At 37.4% G+C, this 18046-nt stretch overlaps 1 protein-coding gene across 1 annotated transcript in view; it reads right to left on the bottom strand.

The window, feature by feature from the left end:
* EPB41L2 (erythrocyte membrane protein band 4.1 like 2) overlaps positions 1–18046 on the bottom strand; it is a 108719-nt gene that overhangs the window by 10193 nt on the left and 80480 nt on the right. Inside the window, 10 exon segments of the mRNA XM_054514141.1 lie at positions 303–425; positions 2258–2818; positions 3028–3081; positions 4052–4195; positions 6916–7020; positions 8338–8484; positions 11515–11547; positions 13470–14117; positions 15650–15831; positions 17288–17460. Of these exon segments, the coding sequence (XP_054370116.1) occupies positions 303–425; positions 2258–2818; positions 3028–3081; positions 4052–4195; positions 6916–7020; positions 8338–8484; positions 11515–11547; positions 13470–14117; positions 15650–15831; positions 17288–17460 (2170 nt within the window).

Genomic DNA, 18046 nt, shown 5'->3' with positions numbered 1-18046 from the left:
TCATGCTCACAGTTATGTGTTCCTTTCAGGAGAAATGAGATATTTTAATCAAATTTCCAAAACTGGATTAAAGTGAGTTATACTTTTGTAGTCAGCAACTAACTCTTTATACAGAAAAAGGAAATTAAAACTTCTTAAGTAATATGGTTTTGTAACATTGCACTTATCTAATTCATAGCCAAAGTATAAGATTATTTGCTAGGAAAAAACTATACGTTTTTGAAAAGCATTTCTGGACATTATCTATGTTGATCTACATAACCGTAATAAAAAGAGGATTGCAAACAAACCCATCACCATACCTGTGAAGATTCATATGTGATAGTTTTAGTTTCTGTTTGAACAATTGGAATTTCTTTAGTGGAGATTTCAGTTCTCTGCGTGGCATCTGAAATGGTTACCATCTCTGTTTTCACTACTGGAGGCTGTGATGCAAGAAATAAACAATCAATTCAAAAGACAGAAGAAGATTTGTAAAGTGGACCAAGAAAACACAAAAAGCTCAAGAAAAGCATAACAGAAAGATAAATATTTGACTGACTTCCCATACAAAAGCATGCAATAAATAAGCAAAATGAAATGAAGATTAATACATCAGCCCTCTGGGATATCCATAACATTCTAGGAAAATCTAATCTTCTAATAACCTTGTCAAAGTTCAGTGTTTCAGCCAACAGTAAGTACCAAAGAGCAATTGCTAAAACAAAGCTGCAACACATGTACTAAAAATGTGTAAAAGCATCACTAAGAAAAAAATAAAAATCTTAGTTTGCATAAAGAAATTGACAGCTAGATCAGACAGATAAACTTTGTATTAGAACTAATCTGGGAAAATACCTATCACTCCTCAGTCTGCAAATCAGGACTAGAAATTCCATAAAAGTTTAACTTTTTAACATGTATTACTTCTGGAAAAGAAAAGCTTTTGCAAACTGGATTTTAAGCAGTCTAAGTTTTTCTCTAAGTCAATGACTTTTTTTGACAAAGATTCTAAAATGCTACTTCAACAATTTAAACTAGTGGTGTTCTCTGCAATATCACAAACAAAGCAATTAACTGGGATCTGTAAGCTAGTGAACTCATTACTTATCTTATTGAAGCAGATTTTCATTAGATTTAAGAACTAAAGCCTTTTGATATTTTTCTAGATGCATCAGCAGCTTCTATCTTATATTGATTTTGAACACACATAGGGTAAAATCCCAGGAAAAAAACCCAAACACCCTTTCATGCTTGCATACACAGCAGCCCTTCCTCCCCTTTCTCCAAACTATCTACGCTTTTAGGAAGTGTGGGAACTTGTAAATTTTAAAAGTCTGATAAACTAATTCTTTCACATCATTAATCAGAACAGCTATGTATGCAAAAGACAACAAAAGAAAGAATGTGAGTTGTTTCAATTAAAAAAGTGAAGAAAAAAATTTTGCCACCATTACAAGAACAAGCAGGTAGAGAACTACAAAAAAACTCACCGAACTGGTGAAAAACTCAGCAGAAGATCATGACAAATTTGTAAAGACATACATGCCTGACTTTCATTTTTTCCCTTTCTGCTTCTTTATCACTTGCCCAGTAATGAACTCTTCAACCTTGTTTGGCTTAAAACAAGTGGTTGTGACAGGAACTCATGCATGCTTCCTAAGTATCTACTGCACTAGAAGACTTCACAGAAACATTGTGATACAAGCCTCCTCACTTAAAAGTGCAGTGCTCTCACCTCTGCAATTTCTAGCCATACACATTCTAACCTACAAATCCATACTGTTTTATTGAAGGAGGGGAAAAAAAGGCAAGAAAAGTAGTCAGAGAATACGCGGAAAAAAGAAACAAAAATTTCTGACAGGTGCTTTCTAATTTCAATTTGCAATAGTTTTCCAATCACAATTATATGTCATGGACTTTTCAAAAACAGTTGACAAATAGACAAGACAAGACTTAAAACACTGGAAACACATAAATAATAAATACACATTATGTATGTGCATATAAAATACGGAGGAGATTAAAAAAAGAGATCTCAGTCTTCGGAAGGTTTGCCTTTACTGGTGATTTTCACTCAGTTCTAGCAAAAAGTCAGAAACCATAACTGAGGGAGACAGAATTTCACTGCTCATCAATGGTTTCCCCTTCCAAATGATCTGAATCTTGTTGGATGCCAGAAGACGTGGAGGAATAGGAGAAGAAGAAAGGCAGGTATATTTTCACCCCAAGAAATATCTCTGCTTAAATCTAGTTGTCATACTGTTCTACCATTTACCTCAGAATAACAAATTAATTGTGGTGCAACATCAATGTCAACATGAGACACATCTCCATTGAGTTTCAGCTGTTCCTCCTCTTTTTCTTCACCTACATCTTGCTTAATTTGCTCTGACAAATTCTTCTCTTCTGTAGCTACAGTAACTGTATTTTCCTGGACCAAATCTTCAGCTGTAACTTGTGTGTGCTCAACTGGTACATTTAGTTTACTGCCTTCTGGTATGGCTTCCACATGCTGCGTATTTTCTTCGTGTTCTTTCCTTTTCATGTCTTCCTCTTCTTCCTGTTCTTCCCTGATGACTTCCTCAATTGCCCTATGATGTGGATGGTATTCTCCCACCTCTTCATCCTCACTCTCACTACTACTGCTGCTGCTGCTACTATCTGATGGCAATGATGAAGAGTCCTTTTTTGACACGTGCTCCACCTTACATGTCTCCCCAGCATCAGTGGCAACTTGCATTTTCCCTTTGTTGGTTTCGTCTACGACTAGTGTTTCTTCTATCCCAAACTCTGCCTGCTTCTTCTCCTCCACTATGTCCAGAGTCTCATGTGAACTCTGCACAAAAAACATGGATGAGGATAAACAAAAGAAGAGTATATGAATAAATTAAAACGATGAAAATAAAATTAGCCAATAGCTGGTTCATGTCATATGGAAGACAAAAGATGATTGTGATGGTTAACTGAAAAAAAGAAGGAAGGAAAGAATGAAGATGGATTGGAAGTGTTAGAGCCAAATTTAGTCATGGAAAAAATCTGCAGAACCTTATCAGCATCGCTGACTCCAGTACAAGGCCCTTCTGCTCTGGAAGCATGTCTCTGTGAAACAAAAAGCAATCAGAGGACAAGAATCAATGCATAACCCTTTTCAACAGTGCAACATCCTCCAAGCAAGCTTTTAAGAATGCGTACACGTGATACTAGAGAGATGCTACATATTCACTGCAAGATGCTAGTTGCCCACTTCATCTAAATATTCAATCAAAAGTAGGTAAGAATTATGGAAATTATTATGGGTGTAAGAATTGAATTATGAAAGGCCTGAAAATAAAAAGCATGAATGTACTAGCCAGTGATGCTACCGAGGCAGTTATTTCTCAGTTAAATCAGGAATTAAGAATAAATAATATTAAACAAAAGGAATCAGAAAAAATAATGCTCTACTACCAGTTTGCCATAATTTAAAAAACAGTAAAAGGGCATTACTGCGAGGTTTTATTAGTTGTTTGTCTTTGGTCTATTACTTTATGCAACTTAATAGATAATGAGAGGAAGACTGTTTAGGTTAATATGTTGTCAGAATAGCAAGATATGATTACAAAAGAAGGTCCTATAAGAATTCAGTTTGGAGCCAAAAGGATGATATTAAAGCAGCTTTACTAGTATTTGTTCCATAACAAAATAATGACAGCTATCTGAAAGCCCGCATTAAATGATGTATTAGAGTGTCAGGTTTTTTTAATTGAACATACATTTAGCGAACAGTCTGCAGCAAAATTAAGAGCTCAAATGAAAGGAATACAAAAACCAACACACCATCTGTGACTTAATGCTAGCTTTTATGGCTGTTTACCTAGCGCAGCACCTACGGAGCGTAAGCTTAGCCAAGCACTGATTCCTCCCTGCTTCTGGCGCGCTGCAGATGCAGAGCTACGCTCTGAGGCAGGCACGCCGCTCTAAGGCAGGCCGGGACGGTCGGGAGCAGCCCGGACCTGTCCCTGTGCCCGTCCCTGTCCCGGCGGGATCCGTCCCGTCCCCGGCGGGCCCCGGCCCCGCGCCCGAGCAGCACCTGGGGCCCCGGCGCGGCGGCGCCCGTCTGCTCCCCCGCAGCGCCCTCTGCTGGCCCCGGGCTGGCGGCGGCGAAGGGCCAGCTGGTGCCGGCGCCGAAGCGCTCCTTACTAAACAAAATGGAGGTTATCTCCTCTTCCAGGCTCTAGACGGGTCAGAGAAGGGAAAGGAAAGAATTAGACAGCGGCGGACGGAGCGGCAGCCACCTACAGAGGGAGAGGGTTTGGCAAGAGAGAGACGTGACACAGGCACGGCAGGAGCAGGGGCACGGACAGCAGGGACACAGCGCAGCTGGGGCTGCGCCTCCAGCGCGCACAACACACCGTGCGAACGGAACACATCGACATTTACATACCGACACTTACACGGACTTCCCAAACAGCGCAGTTTACTTAGCTGGTAACTCCGTATTTACTACTGGGAGTTTTTTCCCTTTTAAAATCCATTTCTGATACCTTCTAAAGCCCAGCTGGATCAGAGCTCTAGGGCTGTCAGACATATTTGCTTAGAATACATACCCACAGCGCTGAAATGTTAAAATATTTCTTACTTCATTATAATAAATTATATATATTTATATTTTAAAAATACTTAAATATCCTAAGCGAATTCATGTTGATTAAAAATCTGTTTTCAAAAAGCCTTTCCCATTTCAGTGGGAAAACTTGTATGTCTCAAACATACATGAAAGGTGACACATTGCTTTAAAGCATATGTTCATAATCTGGTCTATTTTCTGTAGGGCTAGAAATCTGTATCGTTAAGCAGACTTTCAAAGTTCATGTGGGTACATGAGTCTGAAAAAGCTACAGTTCTTTATTCCAGATTTCATTCCACAAGCTCTGGTAAGAAGTTAGAAGTAAAAGTGGTTAAAATAAAAAGCCAACAACGTACAAATACATAACACGGACATAACACACATGTTGACAACATTTCATGAGATACATTTCAGCGTTCCCGAAGGGCACTGCAGAGAATCATGCCAGAAGCAGGCGCCAGAGGAAAGCCGAGGTGCCATGCACACAACCTGGGGACTCCCCGTGCGAGCAGCGATGGGGAGCGTGAACTGACAGAGGTTACACCGTGCTACTCTACGGACACCACAACGTGAATGGCATGCAGAAGAGCAGAGAAGGAAAAGAAAAAGAACCCCTAACTCGGTTTTTAATTTTCCTACACTAAAATTCAAAGTTTATTTCAATGGTGGCTAAGAAGAGTTAAAAGGAATGCAAGTTTTTAAATCTGCCTTCATGCAACATTGAATATCCAATAGGGGGATGTATTCCTTATTCCTACTTTCTTTCCCTAGATTACTCCACCCAAGAAACATTCGTCTATTAACAGATTGCATCAAAAAGCAAAAATGTTCATGATCCTCTTTTCATTGCACTCTGGTACCTTGTTTTTTGATTCCTCAAAGCAGTAAAAAATACCAAAAAAAACAAAAAACCCGCAGGGGAAAACCAAAATCTTTGTGTGGTAGGTGGTCTGTGTGCATCTCTCTCTCTGCTCCCCCTTACATATATATATATATATATATAAATAAAAAATTAAAGACAGGCACATATCACCATCCATCTTTTAGCATTTTCCCACCTTCAACTTTTTGGGTCTTCCAGTCTTTTAAAACAAAAATCGTAGTCACACAATTTGTTTGATAATGTAACCCCTGTTCCCTGGAGCATTTAATAAAAAGGATTAAATTTATAGATAGAATTCATCAGTTTTGTATCAGCCTGTGTTTAAATTCCTGGCAAATTCTTCTTGTAAACAGTCATACAGTCTAACATGAAATACTGTTTACAAGCTGTGGGGGATGGATTAAAGAAAAAAAATATTCTGTGTATCCATAAAATAGAAATATTTCTTCTATTTGCAATACATATCAATGTGTCAGTTTTTGTTTAATTAAGTCACAGATGCTGTGCACTTGCATGAGTATGGTGGATCTAGAAGTATAGTCACACAAATGAGATGTACCCAAAATAACATTTCTAGGACACAGACAATTACTTGTAAGCATTTTCGCTGAAGCAAAAGAAGAAAAAGAATATTAGCAGTGGTATCCCTGCATAATTCTCATCTATTATTCAGCTATCCTAAAGGACAGGCAAGGATTAACAGGCATCCATCAACAAATAATTCAGGATGGAAACACGGTTCCCCAAATGTCATATTTATACATGTTAGTGAAATATGTGCCAGCTTCACATTAACGTAATAGACCAAAAGTGATGTAAAAAAGTAACATCACAATTGCTACTCATCATCACTATCACACTGCTACTAGTCCCACTGGTTAGAGAGCTTTTCATTGCATAGATGTTATCAGGGACAAAGCCTTCCTCTTTTCCTAAATGAAAAGAGAGGTACAGAAGTGCAGACGTTTTCAGAACAGGTTGCTTTTGAAATGAAGCTGCTTATACAGCATTACTGATTTGAATAATCATTACACAGTGAACATACAAAGCAAAAGTTCTTGTGTGAAGTGTCAAATAACTGCAAGCAATTATTTCCATATAGAATGAAAATACATGTTTTGCTGTCATCCTAGACACATCAAATACAGCAATTTTCCAGTATTGAACAGTAGTGAAACACTGGGTTTCTTTTTCAGTGGCCATTCAGAACTTCGTGATTAGTTTGATGTTTAAGTAAAACATTGCTGGCATTCATATATATGTGTATCTATGCACATATGCAGAGAGATCCTAGTTTACAACTCAACATTCTCCTTTCAGTATTGGCTTTAAAAATTATTTCCTTCAAGGGGAAAAAAAAAAAAATGAAGAAAAAGAAAGAATGCCCAAGCCACCAAGCTAGCCCACAGCAGATACAGTGAAAAGCAGGTTTCAGGGCAGCCACCTTATGGGTTTCCTCTGGTTTTGCTCCAGCAGTCCATGGCATTGTAATCCATTGTTTTTCCTTCCCAGGCAGTGTTTTCACTTGGAAAATGTGGTCTCCTTTTTTCTATTTGGTTTTCATTTTATAAAGCCAGTGTAAATCAACAAGCAATGAGACAGACATACACTATACATAAACATAAAATCAAATCATCTGGAAGTGACAGAACATACTAGATGAGCAAAAAAAAAAAAACAACCAAACCACCAGATATAAAGTAACTTGCAGGGGCCTCAACTTCAAGAAAAAGAAATCATCACAGAAAATACACACAACCATATAATAAAAGTTAATTTAAACACTTTTATATAAATGCCTGTTTCAACCTATGACCAACATTTGTACCTGTGCATATACAACTATAGGTAGAAACATTAAGGTACTACTCAGCAATTTGAGGAATTTCTTGTCAGTAACCACAAATTAACGAACTAAAGAAGTGATGCATAGTTAGTTTTTGTTGTTCTCTGTATGCACATACTCACAGTTCAGATAGCTTATAGATCTTACTGAAATAATGTCATATTATCAAAAATTTTGTAGCATCAGGCCTGCTTAATTGAAAGCTCACCTTTCTGTGGACTAAAAGAAAGCTGAAGAATTTAAGGGGATAGGACAACAATACATTTAAGGAAGGAAAGATGGGAATCATGGTGATAGACAAGGACAACAGCACAACAAACTGATTTCTTTGAAAGACTGATGTACTCATCTACTGTATGAAAGAAACAGTTAATAACCCAACAGAACTAAAAGTTTCACAACAGCGTAAGAATTTTGGCTAGGTTTCTTGCTACAGGCATTGAGAGCGATATTTGTAGAAAACAGTATTCCATACTGCTGTTTCAAGGTTCAGTCAGAAAGGAGAGGTAGAGAGAAGTAGATAAATTCATTTTACAGACTTTTAAAGACTAAGATAGGTAAATATTAACAACTACATTAAATGTGTCCTGAAGTCAACACTGTAAATTAACTGATCACATCAAGTCCTTCTGAAACAAAACACTACTGTGTGTGCATTTATTGCCAAGATGTCTATGAAGAGATAAAGATACAGAAAAGGAAGGAAAAGTTCTACTGTCACTGAAAAATTATTTCTATCAATCTGTGTAAATCAGCATGAATTTTAAAATATCCTTAACATACAGGAAAATGCTGCCATCACTACTGTTTTCTTCTAATTCAGTTGTTCATGTAGAAGAATAAAATTCCACCCACTCTTTAAAGTCAGGTCCAACAGTAATGGTAAAAAAGTTAATGTATACTTAGTATAAACAAATATTACATCAGACAAAGTGTTAACCTGAAGGACAAACTGCATTTGCTGTATGACACAGAGGGTTGTATGGGAAGGCATGCAGACAGGTGTGTGCAGTGACATACCCCTTGTGTCTGTAGGGACAGAGGTGTGATACGCCGCTTTTCCCACTCATTTGGGCGTGGTTCAGGTGTGGATTCCATGAAATTGCGCTTGAGCTCACTAATGCTAGCCTGGTGTTTCAGTAAGTCGTCCTGGGTCTTATCCAGGTCCTAGCAACCCGCAACATAAAACAAAGTAGGACAAAACACGACAACAAAAGCAAACTTAACTGGAAAAAAAAAAGAAATAGAAGCAGCCAAACCAAGAAAAGTGCCTTGTGTCTGAAATGGTGATCTCCTTTGTAGTGCCTCAAAATAAAAATGTTTAAGACTATAAGGGACCAAGTTTTACTGGTTTTGTTTTTGTAGTGAAGGTCTTACTCATGCACTGTTTCTTCCATATTTTAAAGCAAAGGAAAATAATGCTGTACATGGTTTTAGCAAAGATCTACTTTCATCCAAAACATGACACTACTAATTATTGAAACAATATTTCCAGGAGCTGTTTGTTTTCACCTAAAATTTGTAAGACCAGACGCAAACATTTCAGGGTACTGCACAGCTCTAAGAATCCTTTAACCCAAGGAGCACAAAAATGCATCTTTTTTGATATTACAAGCTCCATGAAAAATACTTACATCTGTGAACACAATACTACAAGGCCAAATATGCAAGCAGCTAACACCTGCTTAGCTTCAGAGAGACAACATCATCAGTGCCTCTCATGCAGGCTTAAACTTACTGGAAGAATCAGATTTAAAGACTTAAAACCTGTTACCTGCCACTTCTACTTTTAAGAACCTGACAGTAGACAGACAAGTAGGAATAGTTCTTGTGCATGCCAGTACCAAGAAAATTATCTAAATGGCACCTCCATTGACCAGTGCCAAAGGGGACACCACAGTGGGAACTGGATTTTCTCATGACCATTGAGGCCAAACTGCAGCACCTTGGATCAAATAACTACAAGGTATTCTTTTACTTTGTACCAGCTACAGGGCAGAAGTAAAGTTCAAGAGCTATGCCAAAATGTAACTGCTCTAGTAACCAGACAAAAATATATATGCTTAGCTTTCTTATGAATTCATTGTCTTCTAAATACAATGGCTGGGATTTGGTGAGAGAAGCAGATTTCACCCTGCTTTCACATTTGTCCTCCTCCTAGCATTCCAGGTCTCAAGAAAAGCCTATGTTGCTTATGCTCACTAACACAAGAATATTTTTTCAGTAGTATTCTATAGTTATATTCCAGTTTAAGTCTCAGATTCATTTTTAGTAAAGAACTGAAAGACTGAAGATTGAAATGAAATGTTATCAATGCAGACATAATTATTAAGGAAGTTTTGTCAAAAGAATGTAATCAGAAATAATTATGTAGGTAAAGAATCTGGATTTTTTACAAGGATTTTAAATGCTTTTTAGTAGAATGTTCTAAAATCTACCATTTAGGTTAAGATTTTTATTGTCAGTGATTGCAATGCAAAGACACTTCACATTAAATCATGAAAAACCCACACCCTGAACTCCTTAGTTTCTCATTTCTTTTCACTTGCATGTTCAGCCCCAGTAAGGGTTTGGTGCTGCACATCTATTTCCTAACCTTGTGGATAAACCTGCATGCATTTTGAACATTTGAACCTCTCCCCTTCTGGCAACTCTGTAGGTTTGTATTGTCACAGGACCACTTTTCATCCTGGACTAACAAATGAGACTTTAAAATATGTCCCCCTAAAGTTTGTATTTTCTGAGTGAAGTAAAATTTTATGCCAAAGGCATTCTATTATACAACTGAAACTCGTAACAATCCCGCCATTATTTTGAGACCTGTCTTGGCTTGACACAAGGCACATTTCTTGGACTTGATCAAAGCACAGTTATGCAATGCACACTTTCAGTGCTTCAGTAAGTTATACACAAGCAAAGTTTCAATAGTTATCAAAAAAGCTGCAAAAAGCCATAAAACATTAGTTGGGTTACTGCAATCCACGCATCTTCTTATTACTGAACAAAAAAAATGATTTTTTTAAAAACTGTTTTTGTGACAAAGGGAATTATTTATAGCCCCATCTGGATGAATGAAATAAAGACAGCAGTAGGATTTTTTAAAATACCTTCAGTTACTAGCTAAAGTTATTAACCACAAGTTAAATGATACTAATAATAAGTACAGTGACGGAAAAAATAATTGAGATCAGCAATCTATACCAAAGCTCTTATAATAAAAAAAAATCTCTACTTCAGTGACAATGCACTACACATGAACATACTGTTCAAAGCTCTTTGCTGTTGCTCATCTGCAATGAAAACCAACCTTCAAGAAGCAAGATTTACTTCATTTGAAAAGGGAAAAAACCCAGCAAATATTTCCAAAGATATCCAAACATTCCCTTTGAATATCTAATCCTTGCATCATTTTTCAATGCTCCTAAAACCAGAACCAGAATCAACTTTCTATACTTCTACTGCTTGCCCCTTACTAACTCTATTTATTCAGCTAATGTATTTGAGGAAGGTTGATTAAACTGGCAAAAGCTGGAAACTCTACTCATCTGAATATGCAAACATTGAGGTACAATGTACAAAAACCCATTTAGAATTATGAATTGCACCCATGTGTCTGATGTATCTAAATAGGGCTATTATTCCCAGTTGCCACCTTGAAAACATTTGTTAGCAAAAATACACAAATTTACATTCAGTGTTCTAGCTGAGGGTTGGTTGTGGGTATTCTGCATTTGTTTGGGTTTTGTTTAAACTCAGAAACTAGAATGGCAACATGCAACATTTCCAAGCCAATTTTCCCCATGCACTTCATGCAGTGTGACCGTAACAGCCTGCAGGTGACCTCCCATCCCATGCAGCCTGGCAGCCCGTGAGAATGGAGAGTATTTTTTGTATTACATACAAACCTCCAACATTAAATTGCTATGTCTGACATAAATATTTTCCCCGTCTACTCTCAAGGAACTGATCTGTGAAATTGAGCCACATAAACAAAAAGAAAACAAAAAGAAAACAAAACATAAAGAACATAAAATGGACCAGCAAATAAAAAAGGACCCTTACAATCAGACAGTTAAATAAAGGAAATAAAATGGTGAGGTGAAAAGGCACTACTCAGACAAAACCCACAGCAAATGTAGGGTGCTAACAAGGCAGGCAGCCACAGCCAGGTTCAATTGTACAAGAGCAACCAAGCACCTTCTGCTGTGCTTCCTCCTCTTCGTATTCCACCTGTGTGAGCGCGTGACAAATTATCAAGAAAAGGAAGTGTTAACACTGGCTTACAGACTAACACAGAGGCTTCATCTCTTTGTAAATGCTGCAAAGCGTGCTGGATTTTACAGACCTTTACTTTTTCGGCCCCAGATGTTGAAATTAAGCGACTTGGGTCTTCTTGCACCTACATTGTTGTAGAATGGCTGAAGTAATTTTTGGCATAAGTGGCATGAAAAATGGAAGTTTCACACTGTGTCCTTTCTTGCTGCACTTTTTATTGTTTCCCAGGTGAAAATTTAAGAATGAGTAACAAACAAAAATGATATGCATAATTTCTATGATAAGTGACTTAAATTCTCTAACAAACTGATGGGAAAATGGAATCTAATCCAGGAGTTCTTTTGGGAAAAGAGTTAAGGGTTCAAGTCAAACACTTAAACACTGTATTTATGAACTGTCTTAAATTTTAGGAATGTTGTTGTCTTGGGATGAATTATTTGCACACACACACACCCCTTGTTAAGTGAATATATTTATTCTTAAACTGCAATTCATTCTGTGAGCAATTTTCTGTAGCTAACCTTCATATCTTATCTCCAAGTATTCTGAATGCCTTAAGGAACAGCATTCTTTAAAAGGTGAACCACTTCCCAGTTATCTTTCCACAAGTACAAATATCAACTGGTAATCTTGGGAAAAGATGCATTTACAAGTCAACACTGTGCAAATCTATACATTTGAAGATGGATTTACTGCTCATACTGTTGCATTTTGGATTCTGTGTGAATGATATGGTACATATAACATTTTTATTAATTTCTGACTTATCTGGGGTTCTGTTTTCTGTAACTACACTAAAAATTATTGATTGGATTAGGCTATGGAAAATGGAGAAAATCCTAAAGTCGCATTTTTCATTATTTTATACTTAGACTGATATTATAATGGCATTGTGTCATATTTAGCAAGTCTTTAATATGTACATTTATTTAGCAAACTTTGTTAAATTCAACATTAAACAGATCTGCCTCTATTTTGATTCTATAATAATTGGTTTAGTATTTTCTTTGAGGATCAAAATAGAAGACCTTTTTCTAGTGGCATTGCTGTAACAGGTGCAGCAGACATAAGGAAAGGAGGCAGTTTGTCAGCCACTCCAGATGATCAGAGCAACATACTGGTGTGACTGAGGCTTCTGTACACTTTATAGCAGTGTATTCCAAAGAATGCTCAGATTTCAGTGGCATAGTCTAACATAACCTGCAATCCCAGCTAATGAACGAAATCAGTCTCAACTGCTGCTAGAGATTAATCAAAGCATGTAACAAAAGAAAAGTGCCTTGGACAGACTCAGCTTTGCACACACCCTTGTAGAGCTGAAACATCTGAGTCAAAACACTGATTTTAAAGTATTCACAGTTTTCTGAATTCAGCTTTTAGGAATTTCATTTTTCAGATCTAAACAGAACTTCAGAGATGTGCATTCCAGTCAATGCATGCAGGAGACAGGCATTTTAAAACCAATTGACAGTGCAAACAGAACTTGCAAATAGTACCAAATTACATCTCTGTTGTTACACCGAGCACTTTCAGTATTCAGTTTTATGTGCTCATTAACATTTTGAACTACAATGCAAGTCCAGCTGCAGCTCAGTATCTGTGAAATTCAATGAGATTATGCATGCTGTAGGAAATTAGGCAGAAAAACCATGAGCTATCTATTGAGTAAAAATCCTACAATGGCAATTTTTCACAAAAGAGAAATGCTAAAAAGATACAGATATACACAAGTGCATTTGTGTATTTATATATGTATGTACAGGCATGTACACAGACACACCTCTAAACTAGGAAGTGTGCAAAACTGAGCAAGCCTCTTGAGAAAAAGCATAAATGCAATGTGCAAGTGTCAACATTTAAGCAGCAAAATTACACACCTCCTCTTCCTCTGCTTTGTCATTCAGGTCATTGCCATTAGAGCTACTAAAGGAAGTCACCTTAGGCTCCAGGTAGCAGAGGGACAGAGCGAGAGGAAGGGAAAATGTGAGTGAAAAAGGAATAGACTGGAAAGCAGACAGAAGCAGGACAAAGACAAGGAGAAAAGAAGGTATGAAGGAAGGAGAGGTAATAGGAATATAGTGCTGAAGGCCAGGTGGGAGGAAAGAAATGCAAACATCAGGAAGGCTAGGAAAAGTAATATAGCCATCCTCATCAAGCAGCGAACGGACACTAAAAGAAAGGCATCTGAAGAAGCTGAATGAGACGCACAGCTCAGTGCTTTTGTAGTCATTGGCATGGATTCTTCCCTCAACAGCTGGGGAGCCTCGACTAGCTAGGGGTCTCACAGATTCAAAGGTATTAATTGGTGAAGCTGTTCTGGTTTTATAATGATCTGATGTTTGTTCCATGGAATTGCACTCTGAAATGTCTGGAATGGTAAGGAGGGGCTCTTCAAAGGGATCCTCCTCTGAAATATCTGAAAGCATGTCGATCTCAGGGACAGGTGACAAGTTTGTGAGATGGGATGACACAGAATGGATGGGCAGTGGTGATGGGTGTACGTGAGTGAGCTGAAGAAAAAAATTCTGTGCACAGTGGAAAATGAAAGCACAACAAAAATGCAAGTTTGAAGGCACATGAAGAGGGGAAAAAAGAGAAATTATTAGTTAGTGAAAACTTTTACACAGAAGAAGGGATAGCTTTACTAATGCAATAGAAATAAAAATAAAAATCCCGCTGTGTTTTACAAGCATCCAACTTGTTTACTTCTGTGGATTATGAAAGGAACCCATTACAAATGTTTTGTTCTGAGGCTGTAAAGAACTGTGCACTTTTGAACTGTAATAGTCACTTAAAACAGATGGAAGCAGACAGACATTCAGAGCTTTGGCAGAAAGGTCAGAGGACAGTGTAGTACATGAAAGACAAGCTGGCACTTGGGTTTATAACAGTTTTCTCTAAGATTTAAAGAGAACCAGAAAGGAAAAGAAGCATCTGCACCAGGGGAAAGAGGAAAAGCTGTTCAGAGAATAAGCATGTGTAACAAAACTGTACTGAACAGCTTCCTGGAACAACGTCCTGAAATACTGCCTTCCCCTCCACTGCTGTTCTGGTTAAAATACTGAAAGATACACCATTCTGAACACAAGGGGGAATCACCAATTTTAACAAGCCCAAAGGCAAAACATAGTAATTCATTTTATCATTTTTCTCCCATAAAGAAACTGCATTTGCCTTTTTTCTCATCTATTTCAAAATTATTTCAACTTGCCAGCAAACAAAAAAAAAATGCGCTATGGTGTTTGTTCTCTTCCTACACTTGAATGCAGTGGGAACATATGAACTGCACAGACAAACTCAGCAGTTTCACCAAGAATAAAATGGGTAGCTAACTTTCAAAAATGTTTGAGGACAAAATTACTCTTTAAATATTAAACTAAGTTCTGGAGAGTTGCTGAAAAAGAAATGATCTCCAAGAGAGAAAGAGCAGCAGATTTTACCTGGCCCTTTGGGAGGAAACTTTTACTTTAAATCATACAAAATATAAATTAAATTTTTTGACCTATTCCCCCAGTAGCTCAAACAAACAAGACAAGCAAACATTTGCAACAGGAACAGATCACAGTACTCAACTTTTCACAGAAATCTATACCTCAGCATAAGTTTTTAAAGGATTAAATAATTCAGCAATGGCTACTAAAACAAAATTGTTACCTATGGTAATTAAATTCAATCATAATATACCAAACTTTGTAGAGTGTACACAACCATGGTATATTAACATTTTTATTCAAGTCTAAACAAACTAAGAGAGTGAATAAAACATGATTTACCCTTTGAAACATTTTTTTGAGAACTCATGCAAGCTTATTGAACATTTAAATTAGATTTACAGCAATAAAAGATACTCTAGGTCAGTGCCATTTAGAAGTTTGTATTCTCTTTTGCTTACATACACTTACATTAAGTTAAACACACAGAAAGCACTTGACAATTTTCCTTTAATATTTTAATATAGTGTTCTGTATGATACTCAGAACTGATAGACACTAAATAACCTTACATGGATGCACACATTCACATGAATAAATAATTTTGGTGTGAAAGTCAGACATACCTTTCCATCCTGAGTTAATTCTAATTGTGGAGTTTTGAGTGGACTTTCATCTTCTTCTCTGCCACCATCTTTTAACTTGGCCTGACCAGCAGCTTCAAGATCAATGATTTTATCTCCAGCAGCCTGCCCTCCAGTAGCAGAGAAGTCTCTTAGAAGACTTTGGTCTGAAATACCCATGGGAGCTATTATAGAACAAAATAATTTTGGCTAATTTGGATAAGCTGAAACATTTTGGTTTTAAATCTTCTTAGGAAAAGCACTTTATGATTATATCATCAATGATCAATACAGGCTAGTATTGATACATTGTGAGTGATACAGTATTTTTCAGCTTCTTGGCTTGCACTGATATGAACAGCAGTGCAGCCTGTCATAAAACTTGCACTTATTATGTATGGAAAAGACCCTCACTGTATCAGACAAGTATTTATCAACTTCTTGATTAGTCTTGGAAGGTAAATTGAAGGTATTGTTCTTTTGGGTGTATGAATCACCATTAAAAAAGAGAGAGAAATATGAAAAGAGTATTTTGTGGAAATTCACTATTTGAGAGGACTGCTTTAATGCAATCTAGAAATAACTATGCATATAATTGTCACAGTATTTTTCATTGGAACCTTAGCGAAACTGCACCAACAGCTCAGTGAAAGTAAGAACTTTCCTCCCTATATGCTTGCAGAATTGGAAGGGGGAAGTACTAAGCATGTATACTTGAATGTAGTCAAAGCACAAGAGAGTGAAAGGCCTTAAATTATCTTCCTCTTATTTGACTCAGCATAGCATGGATGGCTCTCTTTTTAAATCCTGATGACTGTCTTAATCAAAATAGTAGTAATCAAAAAGAGAATTCATTAAATGAAGGAGTTTTAATAAATAAAACTTGGATAAAAACTTAATTCATTTAGTAATGTTCTGTAATATCTCCATATGCCTTGGCTTTACAAAGCCTGGGTGCAGAAAGTTGAGAGGGAGAGGTGTTTCTTGGAGTACATTTGAGGAATACCCTCTTTTCAAAAGTCTAAGCTTCACACCAGAGACTCCCTTAAGATGCTAAGCCAAGCCCAGCTAATGGGAAATGTGGCATTTGGGATGTAAGGCTTTTGGGGAGCCTCTATAAGTTCTGCAACCTAATCTTCTGATCCCTTCATGGATGGCAAATAGAGCATTTCTTGGGTATACATTACTCAGGCTCCACAAGTAAGTTTTGCTAAGTCAGACTAACTTAGGTTGGAAGAGGTCAGCTAGTCCAAACCCCTGCTCAGAGAAGGTCAAACTCGTTCAGCCTTTTCTGTTTAGAGATGCTCAGGCCAACCCAGATCTCAAAAGATGCCACAGACCAAACAGTTTTATAAAGAGCTTGTAGTGTGTGCCTAGGCCTTCAAGAAGGCATGAGTAGTGTATACATACCCAATATAGTGAGCTCCATATATCCACAGCAGTGCCATACCATTCAGGCAGTGACTGAACTTAAAGTTTAGGTCACCCTAATACTGACAACTACCTAAAGTAGCTTTAGAAATTGAAATTCATAAATCTGTCAAGTGACTTTCCATAGCGTTAACATTTCCAAACGTTGGTCAGGTCAGAGTGACAACACAATGCAATCACAACACTGAAAAAATGACTCAAATTCCATACCTCCATCAAGGCTCCTGGAAACACGTTTGCTGGAAGTGCGTTCGAAGTACGGAGCTGGTCTGTCTATGAGGTTGCTGGCCTGCCGGGTCTGCGCCTGCGTACGGCCGCTGTAGCGGAACTTGGAACCCAAGGTCAGAAACTTTGCTTTTGGAGGCTGTTCTGGTGATAGAAGTCTGAAAGGGAAATATGAGGAAAGTCAGTTTAAAAGGCTTTATTTTAAGTATTTAATGAGGTAATTTGAAGCTACTTATTGTACTTCAGCTTCCATTCACAGTGTATAATTTGTGCTCTCCAAGAAAGGATTCTACTGTAAGCTCTTCAAAGACCTTTCAAACAATGCATGTTATTTATTGTTTGCAGTTGGAGTGACGCTGATAACCATCACATTTTTCCACAGTATGACTAAGACTCTGGGACTCCTATCTTTTGGTGTTGTCTTGGTTAAATTTCAATTTTTTGTAGACAGCTGAAGCCATTATAGGTCATGTAGAATACCTCTCAGATCTCTCCTTAGAATGCTATTTATAGTAAAAACTATACATTCCACTTCTACTGCCTTTCCTATATTCTGAGGTACCAATACAGCAGCTCTTCCACAAAGTTAGGGAATGGTATCTCAAAGCTCTATAAAAGGGAGTATCAAGTGAAAAAAGATTGAGAAGACTGGAGAGTTGTTACCGAACAGCAACAAGTTTACATTCAGACTCTAGTTTCTTTACAGTGTCATTGGTAAAATTACATAGGTGATGTTTGCTGGAT

This window comes from Molothrus ater, chromosome 3 (genome assembly GCF_012460135.2).
Source record: "Molothrus ater isolate BHLD 08-10-18 breed brown headed cowbird chromosome 3, BPBGC_Mater_1.1, whole genome shotgun sequence".
Lineage (NCBI taxonomy): Eukaryota > Metazoa > Chordata > Aves > Passeriformes > Icteridae > Molothrus > Molothrus ater.
This window is presented reverse-complemented; position numbering and strand designations above follow the sequence as displayed.